Source organism: Cyprinus carpio, chromosome A3 (assembly GCF_018340385.1).
Source record: "Cyprinus carpio isolate SPL01 chromosome A3, ASM1834038v1, whole genome shotgun sequence".
Lineage (NCBI taxonomy): Eukaryota > Metazoa > Chordata > Actinopteri > Cypriniformes > Cyprinidae > Cyprinus > Cyprinus carpio.
This window is the reverse complement of record NC_056574.1, coordinates 33,693,553-33,708,153: the sequence shown is the minus strand read 5'-3', so window position 1 is coordinate 33,708,153 and position 14,601 is coordinate 33,693,553. Positions and strand designations below refer to the sequence as shown.

At 40.0% G+C, this 14,601-nt stretch overlaps 1 protein-coding gene across 7 annotated transcripts in view; it reads left to right on the top strand.

The window, feature by feature from the left end:
* Positions 1-14,601, top strand: part of LOC109053865 (centrosomal protein of 112 kDa-like) — a 178,200-nt gene that overhangs the window by 25,447 nt on the left and 138,152 nt on the right. For 6 of the 7 annotated variants that reach the window (XM_042731025.1, XM_042730999.1, XM_042731009.1 and 3 more), the window contains exons 8-11: positions 3,398-3,484; positions 9,504-9,603; positions 10,397-10,515; positions 11,179-11,322. In XM_042731025.1, coding sequence (XP_042586959.1) covers positions 3,398-3,484; positions 9,504-9,603; positions 10,397-10,515; positions 11,179-11,322 — 450 coding nt within the window. The remainder of the gene's footprint in view (positions 1-3,397; positions 3,485-9,503; positions 9,604-10,396; positions 10,516-11,178; positions 11,323-14,601) is intronic. The other variant, XM_042731031.1, reaches the window with a different exon arrangement.

The following is a 14,601-nucleotide window of genomic DNA, read 5'->3' as shown; positions in this document are numbered from 1 at the left end:
CTCAAAACATGAAAATTTGATAGCAAAAACATCTCGCTATGCGTTTCTTGTGTTGTTGTATTCTGAAAGGTGTTATAATGCAGGTAAACATTGCATTGTGGCAAGCAGGCTTTAGTGTAAACTTCTACAGTATGTCTACAGTTTTCCTTTTTTCTTTCAGATTTCATGGCATTTAAAGCGATAGTTCACCAAAAAAAAAAAAAAAAATCATATCACTATTTTCTCACCCTCAAGTTGTTCTAAACCTGTATGAGTTTCTTTCTTCTGTTGAGCACAAAATCAAATATATGTTTCTTCCAGCCTAGTATTCAAATAGGAAATACTAATGAAGTCAACAAATCTAACATAAATATCAAATTTCAGTGTGCAAGTGACAATATGCTTAATTCAGTTCTCCTGCACAGTTTATTATGCTTTAACTAACTTATCAAACAATTGTAAGAACAAGCACAAAGTGGTGTTTAAGGGAGAGCCAAGTAAAGCGTAAATCAGAAGGCTACTGTACTACATAGGGAAACTTTGGCAGAAGCTTTAGACCAATTGCTAAGATTTATTATGATAATTTTATCAGTTTCAGTGCTACTAGATGTTGTGCATGTAAATGTAAATATTCTTGTCAGCTAGACACCAGCAGCTGATGTGCTGTATATTACACACTATACACACTAACTTCACAGAAAAGTAGCTTTTGAGAATCACAGAAGGGAAAGAAACCAGTGATTTCTCTCTCTCTCCCTGGAGTTGCCAAAGGCCTCCTGGGCTGCATTCATGTTTTTGATGTGTAAATAAATACATTGTTTATGTAGAACACATGAGATGTCTTCATGGATTGGGCTTGAATATGAAATGACACTGAGGTATATACTAGGGCTGGCTGATATGTTATAAATAGTTTTACAATTCAGTTCATATTTACATTATGTAAAACCGCTGTCTCTGCGTTCAACCAAACTACAATATACCAGTTCTGTTTTATATGTCAATACATCTAATGAAAACAGGTTGATGTCATTAAAGGGATACTCCACCCCAGAATGAAAATTTTGTCATTAATCACTTACCCCCATGTCATTCAAATCCGTAAAAGCTTTGTTCATCTTCGGAACACAATTTAAGATATTTTGGATGAAAACCGGGAGGCCTTTGACTGTCCCATAGACTGCCAAGTAAATAACAGTGTCAAGGTCCATAAAAGGTATGAAAGTCGTCGTCAGAATACTCCATCTGCCATCAGACGTGCAATCTGGGTTATATGAAGTGACAGGAACACTTTTTGTAAGTGAAGGAAACAAAAATAATGACTTTATTTAACAATTCCTTTGTCAGCAGTCTCCTCTGTGTCTCTCCATATCACTGTATGCTGAGTATGCTTTTCTGTATCATCCGCGCCACAAAGATGCACTGTTTTCTTTCCAATTAAAGCTAAATACACATAGAAACCACACATCCCTGTTTCGCGGATGATACAGAAGAGCATACGCAGCATACGGTGATATGGAGAGACACAGTAGAGACTGCTGACAAAGGAATTGTTGAATAAAGTTATTTTTGTTTTCTTCGCTTACAAAAAGTGTTCCCGTCACTTCATATACTTCACACTTCATACCTTTTATGGACCTTGACACTGTTATTCACTTGGCAGTCTATGGGACAGTCACAGGCCTCCCGGTTTTCATCCAAAATATCTTAAATTGTGTTCTGAAGACGAACGAAGCTTTTACAGGTTTGTAACGACATGATTAATGACAAAATTCTCATTTTGGGGTGGAGTATCCCTTTAAGCAACGTGTTTTAAATAAAGAGTAGTGCAGTACAGCATGTGCGATTTAATGCATGACGCAGTAAAAAGATAGGCCAGGCAGCAGATCTATTCTTTCTGGAGACTGAAGAAATTTTTCCATTTAAATTGTAATTAGCACATTGATCAAGCATTCCTCCCATCAGTGACCACTCCAGCTGAGTTGCTTTTTCCCTGTCAGTCTGAGTCTGTTCTAACAGGCAGCAGAAATGGCCTGTGGCTCTTGTGAATGTTCTTGTGACCTAGAGACGTCTGGATCTCTCTCTTGCACTCTTGTATTCTGGCCATATAGTGCCCTGCAGAGGATCTGATAAGCCAGTAGATCGTGTCCCACGCTGGTGGCAGCAGTTGAAAGCCCTGATCCACAGTCAGCCAGAGGGCTGGGAGGCTCACACACAAATCCTGACTCATGCCACATCAAAACATGTTTCCCAAAATACATGAGAAGAAAGACGCCGCTTCAGGAATGACCAGCAGCCATCATGACGAAAGTTTCAGCTTTACTTTATGTTTGTGTAAGCGGAAGTGTGTGCTTACTTACTCTTCTCTTGTGTGTGCGGGTTTGACAGCCTGAAGAACCCGGGACACATGTTCTAACAGGCCACTTGAGAAAAATGTTGAACTTTTGATCCCAGAAATATTGAGGCACATTAAAAGCCTGAGGTTGCTTTACGTGAGGGAAGTTAATTAGCAGTGCTTGCTACTGGCTCACAAATCACTCTTAAACTCATGAGTAATTGTTCTATATCGGTCTTCAAGGTACTGAAAGAAAGGCTAATGTATATAATAATAAATTCATTAAGTAGAATCAGATTTGGAACCATACAGTAAACTGTGTCAGTGTTGAAAGGCTAATGAGGACTGTTCAACTGTCATTATTTGTGTGGTTACTTTTTTATCTTCCTCTATCTGCTGTTTCCTGTCCAGTATTATTCATCTGTGTCCTACTGAACAGATGGGCTCTTTCATCAATGTCTAACAGCACAATACACGTCGGCAGATTCTTAACTGCCTCTTTCAATGACTGATCTCAAAAACAAAAAGACTGGGGGTGTTGTTTTTCTGTAGGTGTAAAGGAAACTGAACACTGTAGTTCAGACATTCCTATGCTTTGCCTTTTTATAAATGGGTCATGTCATGAAAAACATTCCTTTTTAAATAAGTTAATATGATTTTGATGTGCTGTGTAGACTCTCTCTCCAGTCAACCCAGACCCAGACCCAGACTAAACCACCAAAAGGGCTCGTTTAGAAAATATTATAGTATGATATCACTGCATTGAGGTCGTTAACATACAGCCACCCACATTTACATATCAAGATCTGTTCGGTATTGAGCTTGACCTGTCCTGATGAATGTCATTGTGAACTTACTGTCCACTATTACTTCAGAGGCTAGTCAGTCATTTACATATAGCTCTCTTAATTTGTACAGTAGCAACGTCAGCCTGTTCTGTTTGGTCAGAGAGAAAACCAACGGTTATTAATTGCAATATATTAAGTTTTTGGTGCAAGAAACCTTTAGTAGCATTATATATAGAATTTAAAGAACAAAATAAAATGCATTTATTATTGTCCTTCATCTGTTCTTCATTTGTAGATTGAGTTGAGAACTAAAGTCTTGGAGGCCAAACATCAAGAGGATACATTGAGGATGCAACAGAAACATGATGCTGAGATTCAGAAGGTGAATGACAGTTTGCGACAAATCTAGGGCTGCAGTTGACAACTGTTTTCTTAATCGATTAACCTGTAAAATATTTCTTAAGTTTAAGGGATACTTCACCCAAAAATGAAAATTCCCTCATCATTTACTCACCCTTATGCAATCCCAGATGTACACAAATGAAGGGTTTTAAAAAAATAATCCTTGTCCATGTAATACAAATGTAAACTTGTGTGAGAAGCACAGTGGATTTGTTGTCATTATCATTGTTTCACAACGCAATAACATCAAGCTTCATAATGTGCTGATGTTTACATCAAGTGTGAACATGTACCTGCATTTGACAGTTGGCCCAGAGGTTAAAATGTAAGTAATTTCTTAAACACGTATTTTTGTATATGCCTTCAATCTGAAATTCCACATCTTCTCCTTCAAACTATGTACAAACTAAACTTTATATAATATGTGCAAAAAGCAAGACATTTTAAATAACAAAATTATTAAATATATTAAACACAAGGGAATTTGACCCATAAACAAGTTCAGAATTCCAAGTTTTGCTTAATGCAAAGCGTTTCTTCATAAACAACAGATACATTAGATGAGAAAATTGTTTAAAAGTTTATGATGACAAGTACATTGACGAGAGACAGATTGACTACTCACATCTCGCAGGTTAGGTTGGTTCTGCAAACATCACATATGACTGTCTCACTCATTAAAATTATATTGTTTTAGTGATAGTGGTTTTATTATCATTCAGGCCAGAGCAGGACTAACAAACAAACAGGTAATATATTCCTCCTGAAACATAGCAGTCAGCATGTGCCGTGTCAGTGTCTCCTCAGTAAATGTGACTTCCACATTTATTGTCTGTTTCATTCGGTCCCAGTGACATCACACCTTAAATTCTGCTTTAATAAAGTCTATTAAATGACCTAGGTCTACAGATGTTTGTGGATCCCCACCCCTTTATAAGCAGAAACACGATTCTTGGCAGACTGTTGTCTTTCATGGCATCCTTAAAAGTCCAATGTCCTCTGGACCTTGTCCTCGACACTCTGTTATGACTCTGCTGTGTGTCTGAAAAGAGCTCTTTAAGGAGCCAATGGGAAAATTGTGTGTCCCTAAATGCTCCATGAACTTCCCTTTAACCTCCCTAACACCCCCTCTTTCCCTCACTCTCAGCTGCAAGCTTTCATCTTTCACAGGCGTCCGGCTTGCAGGATGATGAGCTTAGCAACAGAGTGCACTTCTGACGGACAAAAAGCAGGGTAAATAATCCACTGATGGGCTCGCTGACTTTTCAGAAGGAGAAAATAATAACTTTTAGGAGTTTTTTTTTGGTTTGAATGAAGTTGCATCTGTGTTAAAAAGACCAACGCTGAAATGGTCCTCTCGCCAGCGATGTCCAACCTCTCTTCACTAAACACTGCTGAATTATGCCTCATGAGGGACCATCACCCCCAACCTCAGAGAGTACATCTGTAAATAGGAGCTCTTACTGTTGCCGAAGCCCTTTGAAGACTATTCTTGTTTAGTTTCTCCAATGGGTTTTGAACCTCAATTGCTTCCTGTGGATCTTTTATTAATTCACCATTCTGTGCAATCAATGTTACATAAAATCTTAATTGGTTCATATGATTTTTTTTATTTTTTTCCTTTTTTTGTCGGTGATTGTGTCTGCTTTCCTCTTAATGAGCGCTGTTGTTTGGTTCTGAGCGACTCAGATGTACTTGTTCAGAGACTGTCAATATTTGCTCAGGTGCATGTTTCTTTGAAGGCCCTATAAACACCACACACATGCCGTGCAGTGTTGTCCATCGGTGTCCAGGGGCGACCGGGCTGGTGTGTGTGCCCTGTCATGTCCTCCGAGCCGTTGATCTTCGTAGGGTCCTTCGAGATTTACAGACCCCTGGTCGCACTGCCGCTGTCCACCCTCACTGAGACAATGGCCGACAGCCTTTGAACTCCCACTTGGACACAGACGGCTTGTAGAAGGTCAGGCCATCAAAGGAGTTACAGCGGTCTGAACAAATGGCTCTCTGCTGTGCAGTGGTCGCATCAGATAAAACACAGTTCTGAACTGCCCGCCCTCCTCCTGCCCTACCTTGAACCCAGGCATCTTATCGCCCACAGCTCAAGGCACAATACTGGACCGCCACTTGGGAACAAGCCCAGCAGATCTGCTGTTTATTTGGAGCTTGCTAAATACAGGTTGTGCTTGGCTCGCTCCTGCACCACCACAAAGGATTTCTAAATTCCTTGGGTTCATCAAAAGCCTGTGCTGTGTCGCACAATGGGCGGATTGTTGAGGACTCGCAGAACTGGTCCATTGGAGTCTGGAAGCCCACTGCAGAGGTCTTTAGGAGATGAGGGACAAGGTCATGAGTGAGTTTCTCAGAGCTGTGGCTCAAGTCCTCTCAGATTCCGGCAACACTCATTCATGCTTCCTAGAGTCTGGAATGTTAACACTCAACATGCTCCTGAGATGCATCAGAAAGAATACGTAACACTGTTTTCGGTGAAGAGATCACTCCATTTCCTTTTATCCATAAGCTTTTTTTTTTACTCCCATTTATATTGAAAAATCTCTCACAAAACATAATTCTGACAGAAAACTTCAATGAGTGACTTTTGTGTATCTATTTTGCATATTTATTTGGTCGCATTTGCTCTTTAACATCTTTGTGAGAAGTGGTGGAGATTTTGATTCATTCAAGTGACTCTTTTGAACCAAAAGATTCATTCAGGTTCTGGCATTAGTTGCTTCAGTGACCCACTTTGTAGATTACATTATTACACCAGTAGATGGTGACAAATTTGTTTGTTTTTGCGTATTATGAGTGAGTCATTGAATCATTCACTCAGTACATCGGTTACTTTACTGAACACTGTACATTTTGAATGTCTCATTTGTTTGATACACCCTGTTAAGGGTCCAGTATACTCACAAATTTTCGTTCTTCGCTTGGTGTAAAAATACATTCGAAATACATGATCAGTGTACACATGGTGTCCACTGTTGTGGGATGTTAGGGACCACTTGCCTAATTAAACATTTAATTACTTCCAATAACATCCTTATTTAAATGCATATAGTCACAAGTAATTTTTACACATTCATAAATGTGCATTTCTTCTCCTGAATGAACCAGTGCCACTTTTTCTTTCAGTTTTTGTCAGTCATCAGATCTGATATCAGATAGTGATATGCTAATGATATGCTGTTTGCTCATGCTATAGTCAGTCCTTTAAAGCAGGGAGAAGCAGTGAAGCACTTCACAAGGGAGAGACTACAATCTGTAAAAAATATGTCAGTGCACACAAGTGAATGATTTGGTTTGTTCATGACCAAAACACTACTGCTTGTCAGCAGGGTCATGGGTATGTCTCCTGGAGTGGTCTTCCTTCCCAGAGCATAATGTGAGATTCATACGGGTTTGTCATCCTCTGCTTTAAACTTACGCTACTGTTACAGATAATATACTTAAGCAAAAAGCCTTCACTGAAGAAAGGCCCAAAAATGGGGATATTGTCACCTCCCCCAAACCCCCATCCGCTAAACATTGGCTTCAAAGCAGCAAATTCCTGCATTCAGTGACGCAGGAGAGGGCGAGTTCCTTCATGGTCATGCTTTGAATAAGAACATTATCCTCTGTAATCTGCAGCCAGCATTAGCTTGTCATATGGAAGCACCACAAACCTCTATTTAAACTCTGTTCCCACTGAAATTTATTTATGGCTCTAGATTAGCTGGAAAGTCTGAAACATAAACATTATGTCATCCGTCCTCTTAGTGTCTTAGTGGCTTCTTGTTTGTAGAGTTGTTTGCTAAGGCATGCATCACTATTACTATTGCTCACGCTTAGGGTTAGTGATCTGAACAAACCTCTAAATACGAATGGAAGTGAACGCTGGCGCGATTCGCTGCCTCTGCTCTCCGATTGTTTGTTTAATTTTGGGCTTTTTTAACTTTTATAACTTTTAACTTTTTATTGCCCTGCTGATATACTGCTACCGATTACTGCATTCATACCAATTATACTTGGCTCTTTTGCTTCTCTACCTGACTTTCCTGTGTGAGGCAAAATGTGGATCAGCAAGTCGGCGATACTCATGTGGATTGCTGGGCTTCACCTCACAAGTTCCTCGTCACCCTTGTTTCAATACTCGGCTGCTGAGCTTCTCAAAATTTGCTTCAATCCAACTGCCTCAGCAGTTTTAAAATCAATGCTGTACTCTGGCCTGGAAAACGCTCGCTTACCTATTATAATATATCACAAGAGCTGGAAAGTCTCGCCTGTCTCTGTGGCACTTTATCAGTCATTTAAGTCTCTTGTCATTGAACTAAATGGTCCATCCCCTATTATTGTAGCCACTGTATATCGTCCACCTAAGCCCAATTCAGAATTCATCAATGAATTTTTAGCTTTTCTTACACTTATATCACCTCTCTCCCCTAATGTTATTATCCTTGGCGATTTTAATATCCATATTCATAACGACAATAACCACCTCACAAAAGACTTTATATCATGCCTTGATAGTTTTGAATTGCAGCAGTTTATTAATTTCCCCACCCATTCAAAGGGTCATATCTTGGGTCTATTTTGCTGCTTTGGTGTTACTCCTTTTAACTGTACTGCATTTGACCTTCCCATCTCTGATCATAAACTTATTTCATTTAATGTTAAGGCGACACTGTTCAAAACGAAACTGTCACGTACAATCTCTTTCCGTAACATCAAGTCCATTGACCCAGCAGCTCTAGACTCTGGTATTGCCAGTCTTCCCAATATTGATTTCACATCCACCCCTGATGAACTGCTCAGTCACTACGATTGTGGCCTACACCATCTCCTTGATACCTTGGCTCTATTAAAAACATGGACTGTTTCCTTTTCTCATTCTGCACCCTGGTTTACTTCTGAACATCGCCAACTGAAAGCTAGAGGTCGCCAACTGGAACGCCTCTATAGAAAACTGGTTTGGCCATCCACAAACAAATGTTCTATACCCATTTACTTTCCTATAAAGATTCTCTTTCCACTGCAAAGTCCAACTGCTATACAGATTTAATCAGTTCGCATCTTTTATAAGATTCTCCTCCTTACATTTAAAGCTATCAATAATCTTGCCCCTTAGTATCTCACTGAGCTCCTCCATATCAAGATACCCACCCGTTCTCTCAGGTCCTCTTCTTCCACTCAGCTCATTCTCCCACATGCTCGTCTGGTTACCATGGGGTTTAGAGCTTTCAGTCATTCAGCCCCACATCTCTGGAACTCTCTGCCCCACTACATTCAACACTCCACGTCCATAACCACTTTCAAAAGTCACTTAAAAACTCATCTTTTCAGACAAGCATACTCTCTTTAATTTTTTATTTGTTTTGACTGTAAGGACATCACCCTTTTTCCTATTGTTTTTAAATAGTATAATTATGTTATTATATTGCTTGTTTTCGCTGATTCAGTGTTTAATGGATTGAGTGTTTTATTGTTGATTTTGTAAGGTGACCTTGAGTGTTGAGAAAGGCACCTATAAATAAAATGTATTATTATTATTATTATTAAATGCTGTGACACATCACATCGACATCAAAGAATTAGTGATGATGAAAGCCAACAGTGTTGATGACTCATGTTGCCTGGTGTCTTGGCAAAAAAGTTGCACTTGATCACAGCGTAAAGACTGTAGCCACTGGCCAACTGGCACTTAAGTTTTGAGCCTGCGTGAAAGAAAATAACTTTCCATGCCAGCAGGTGGCAGTAGTCTGTGTTCGTCATTCAAGAACCGAACTGTGGTTATACAGTACAAACTGTATGTGTACAATGTGGTCCAACTAGTGCAGAACACACCAGAAACACTGATGTGTGATGGTCTGGTGTGTCACGGCATCAACAAACCCTAAGCTTTAAACTTAGGAACTCGTCATGTACTATTTGTGACTTGAATATTACATGTTGTACTTGTTCATCTACTAAGTGACTTTGTTTTTGAAAACGTAAAACCTGGTTTGTGATTGTTTTCTCAGATTTTGGACCGCAAGAATGGTGAGCTTGACGAGCTGAAGAGCGTGTATCGTGGGAAGCAGAAGGAGGCGGATGAGACGATTCAGAAGCTGGAGAAGAGAGGTGAGGGTAGAACATGGAGTAGGTCGTGTTTATACACTGGTAAGGTGTTCCCCAGTGCAGCCCAGCTGTAAACCACTTCTGCAGCCCCAAAACGACTCTTTAGTCTTGGCTTCAAGGAGCCAATGAAAAAGCTGCACCTTGTAAACAGACGTGTAGTAAAGCATGGACCACGTTCACTAACAAAGAGGCTTTTTCTTACGACTCAGGAAAAGCAGTGACTTTGATGTGATGTCTTATTTTTAATATAAAAATCAATGACAGGTATTTGTTAGAGCCAAATTACTCAAGAAGCTGTTAGTCATCCTTTTTTTTTGGCCTTTGACCTAGTTATGAATTAGCCCCTGATGTCTCAAAACACGCTTTTCATAATCATGTAACATAGTTCTAACTGACAACATGCTAATCATTTGTTGAGAGAATTCTTCAGTCAAATTAATATTTATTAATGATGATGTTAATGTGGATGTGGAATTTTATTTATTTGTATTTTTTGTCTAGACTTTTTAGAAGTTCTGGACTTTTAAACATTACTCCCTAACTGTGGTAAAATCACTCAAACACGTAATCTTTACTGGCTTTCTGCTGTAATACGCTTCACCTTACTTATGCATCACAAATATATTGTATCATTTCTTGGTTTCATACCCGTTGTTGTGTATTATTGTTTTTATTTATTTATTTATTGAGTCAAGAAGAGTGGTGCCGTTTGGGGCAGCCTGGGGTGCAAGCAGACAGAGAGATGCCCTGCGGCCAGGCCTGAATGTTTGTGTCTGCCTCCCTCTCTCCCCTGTAGTTCAAAGCCTGCTGCGAGAGTCCCAGGTCATCCGACAGACCAAAGAGAAACAGATCAGCGAGCTGAAGAAAATGTCTGATCAAAGTGCTGAATTTCTGAAAAACGAATGGGAGAAGAAGGTAAGGAAGGGTTGAAAAGGCTCAGGTTTCCACAGGCCCGTCCCTCCAGCAGCCGGAGTTTTGAACGCTCTACACACTTACTGAGTTCAGAGCTCAGCCAATCCCGTCTGAGTACGAGAAAGAATCCCAAAAATCCATCTTCTCTGAGTGCTCAGTAGATGTGTATGTTTATTGCAGAGATAGAAAAGCTCATGGTTTTCCCAGAGAATCCGGCCCTGCCTATCTACAGGCTTTTGGTTGAAGGGTATCTTGCTTCAGGCGTTCTAAAACATTCTCTTTGTTCTCTGTTTCTAAACATAATATTCTGTAGGATTCATGTTCAGGGCTCAACATTAAGGATGAGCAGATGGCAGTGTGATCATCTGTTTTTATGTCGTGCAAACTTTGTTTTTTGTTGTTGCTGTTGTTTTTTATTCGTTATTAAGTATTCTTATTGCAAAAAGTGGAAAGGATTGTAAAAAAAAAAAAGTAAAAATTGGAAAGTAGTCAAGCAGTCTGAACCTAATATTACATTAAACTGAACTAATGGCCAGTTGTGAGAGCAGAAACAAAAAAAATAACTTTTTCTTGTGCCCTGATGTTATAGATATAACAATTTTGGAGTCTTGAAAAGTTTATATTTTATTGAGCCATGTTGTATGATTGGTTCCTGCTGTCTGGTAGTTGCATGCCGCGGTGGCAGAGATGGAACAAGAGAAGTTTGAGCTCCAAAAGAAGCACACAGACAACATCCAGGAGCTGCTGGAGGACACCAACCAACGACTTGCCAATATGGAGGCTGAGTACAGCAGCCAGACACAGGCCACTGTGAGTACATTCACATTTACTTCAGCTAGGGATGAAAGAACACAGTTCAAATATTGATGTACAGTAGGGTGACCAAACATGCCATTTTCCCAGGACACGTACTAGCCAGGGTTTTTATATTGTTATATTGCCTAAAATATCCAGGTTTTTGGCTTTGTTTTCCTGTTTTCATACTTAATGAAGGTAATGATTGTATGACTAGTAACATGCAGACATTGTACGTAATTGACCAATCGTGGTGTGTGAGAAGGTGGGATCTACAGAGAATGGTCAAAGCGATGCAAATACGTGTACATATTAGTGTTGGACTTGAAGCAGCACTGAGCATACCGATTGGTGTATGACATCAAAGTACAGTGAGAATGATTCAAAAGCACAAGAAGCCGTCTGCTCACCAGAGCGCTCATAGTACTTTGTCATACAACAATTGGTCTGTGCAGCGCAAACAAAGCCAAAACGTGGATATTTTAGGCAATATAGAAATCCTGGCCAGGATGTGTCCTGGTAAAATGGCACGTTTGGTCACCCTATTGTTCAGTTACAGTGCAGCCCAAGGTTCAATACATACCTTGGTTTTTTAACCACGGATTTCGATTTGGTTCGGTTCTGATTGCTTCGCACATCAGAGTGTTTTTTTTTTTTTTTTTTTGTGTGTGTGTGATTTGCGATTTTTAAAACAAATAAAACAAAAAAAAAAAACAGTACACTGGATAAAAACATGGATTATCATATGTCTACTTCAAATTTCTTTTTGAGAGAAGTATTGTTTTCCCTATTTTTACCCAAAATAGGATGAAATGGGCAGTATTGACCTCTATAAACACATGTAATGTCTGTTTCATTCGTACCGGAAGCTGGAGGGCACCCTCGCGCAGAAACTCCACATGTGCATCACAGAAGTAATAGAACTCATGATGTTCCAGGAAATCCCTAATATGGACAAAGGCATTGGCATCGCTGGAACTCAGCGTGTCAAACTCAATTAATGCAGGATTTGTTCCAATCCTGCTCCAACACACATACCATGTAGTTTTCAAATAAGCCCGAAGGACTTGATTGGATCAGGTGTGTTTAATTAGGGTTGAATCTAACCTCTGCAGGGTTCCCGCCCTCCAGGAATTGAGTTTGACACCCCTGCTGTAACTGAATGAAAAGAAGATAGAAACGCTTGAACCAAACACACATGAAGACAATAAACACACGACTATAACACTGTATGGTTTATCTGTGTTCTTCAAGCCATAATGGGTGTTTTCATAATAATTAAGTGTATTTGTAGTCCATTGCTAATTGACATAGCCTTTATTACAGAATATAATATATTTTCTGCCTCATTCTGTGATAAGAAGCCACATCAGATCGCAAAAGGAAGTTATTTCAAACATTTGACTGATGTTTTGGAGTAAAAATGATATAATGCTCTATTTTTGTTGGAGGACAGGTTTAGAAACGCTTCTTATTGCAAGTCATTACAAGGAAAGATGTTTGGCATGTGTTGCTTTTTCAAATGTACATTATAAGCAGAGCGGGGAGGCGTTTTTCCTCTCAGCACGTAGACTCATGGGCACATACAAGCAGAGCCAGTTCGGAGAGAAATAAAACACACAGAAATTATTTAAATGCAAAGCCGAAAAAAAATCGAAATTCACAAACCCATATTGAACCGTGCATGTTGTATTGTATGGTTCAATATTATATTGAGACTTGTGGCATCCCATCAACCCTGTTCAATGGAAATGTGCCATGCCTCACGCTCTTATGTAGCTTCTAGATACATGTGCTCAATTTCAAACGTTGTTGCGTTCTAAAATGTGTCAGAATGGAAGTCAAAATGTTATGCAAATACTAGTGGCATTTTTAGTGATGAAGCAAGGGGGCATCAGCATAGTCTTTCTTCAATGACTTTCTCTTTTAAGTCAGCTACTATCATGGTGGAACAACAGGGAGGCCTATGTCCAGAATCAAATTACTCAGAATCACTTCAGTTCATTGCGATCTTACAGAGTTCTGCTGTACTCTTAAAACTAACGTTATAATCACTGAAGCTGACTACACTCCACAATGAGAGTCTTATTTACATTGAATATACACTTTTGTTTGTTATAATGAGAGGATTCACAAGCAAGTAGAACAAAGCACTAAATGAAAACTCCAGCATTTGGTCATTGTATTCAAGAGATCAACAGATGTGTGGGATTGGCTACAGTGCTCAACACTATTATTTACTATTATTACAGCTTCAGTTGAGGGTGCTCTTGCTTTTGTTTGATGGTGCTATAGCACATCTGTATAACCAGGCCTGCGGAGCAACAGTTCGAACAGTTTGACATGTTTACAGCTGCCAACATGGACAGCAACCCATCTGGTTTAATGGCATATACATTTAAAGGAAAAACTATCGTCCCCTTGAGTACTGAGGTTTGTTACTGCCACAGCACCATAGAAAGACACCCTTGTAATACATTGGAGAAGCATTTGTGTGCATTTTGTGGAGTACCTTTCTTTGTTTTTGTCTTTTCTCCTCTCCTCTCACCTAGTAAACTTAGTCTTGTGTGTACATTCAGGGTGTGCCTGAAGCAAAGCATGTCTTAGAGCCGTTGATTGAACCCACCCCACTTGAGGGACCAAAGCATTGCGATGCTCTGAGATGAGCTGGGACGCGCGTCCGTCCATGAAACAGGCCTAATAAGTTTTGCTTGTTACAAATTAGCATTCAGTGGCTGTCATACAGGTAAGGGCACACACTGAGACGGCCGGCCGTGGTCTGTCAGCAGGGCTGAATTTAAGAGACTTCAAATGCATGCCGACCCTACAGAGTAAAACCCTTCTTTAATAATTAAACACAGCACACTTCCAGGCAGGGCCCCAGATGAAAGGCCCTTCTGTCATTGGAAATTAGGTTCTCCCATTCTGTTGATTTAGGCTGACCTCGCCAGCCTCTCCACCCAAAACCCCCCCACCCCCCATCTTACCTCTTCTCTCCTCATAGGCTGCTGTTGTCAATATGTCAGCTGAGGTGAGATGCTGTGTGTTGTTTCTACTTTGCGTTTGATGTCACAATACTCCAGCCTTTGAAAGCCTTTGTTTATTTTTCGTTCTTTCATCATTCTTTTGTGCAGCACGCTCTGGTGCTATCCTGATTTCTCAAAAAAGCTCTTCAAAGCTACGCGGAGTCACATCGTCCACGTTTCATATCTTCTGGAGGGGCGAGATTGGGGCACCAACGGGTGCTAGTCTGTTTACCTGTGGCTTCTTGCATGGGGCCGTGTCAAAAGTTGG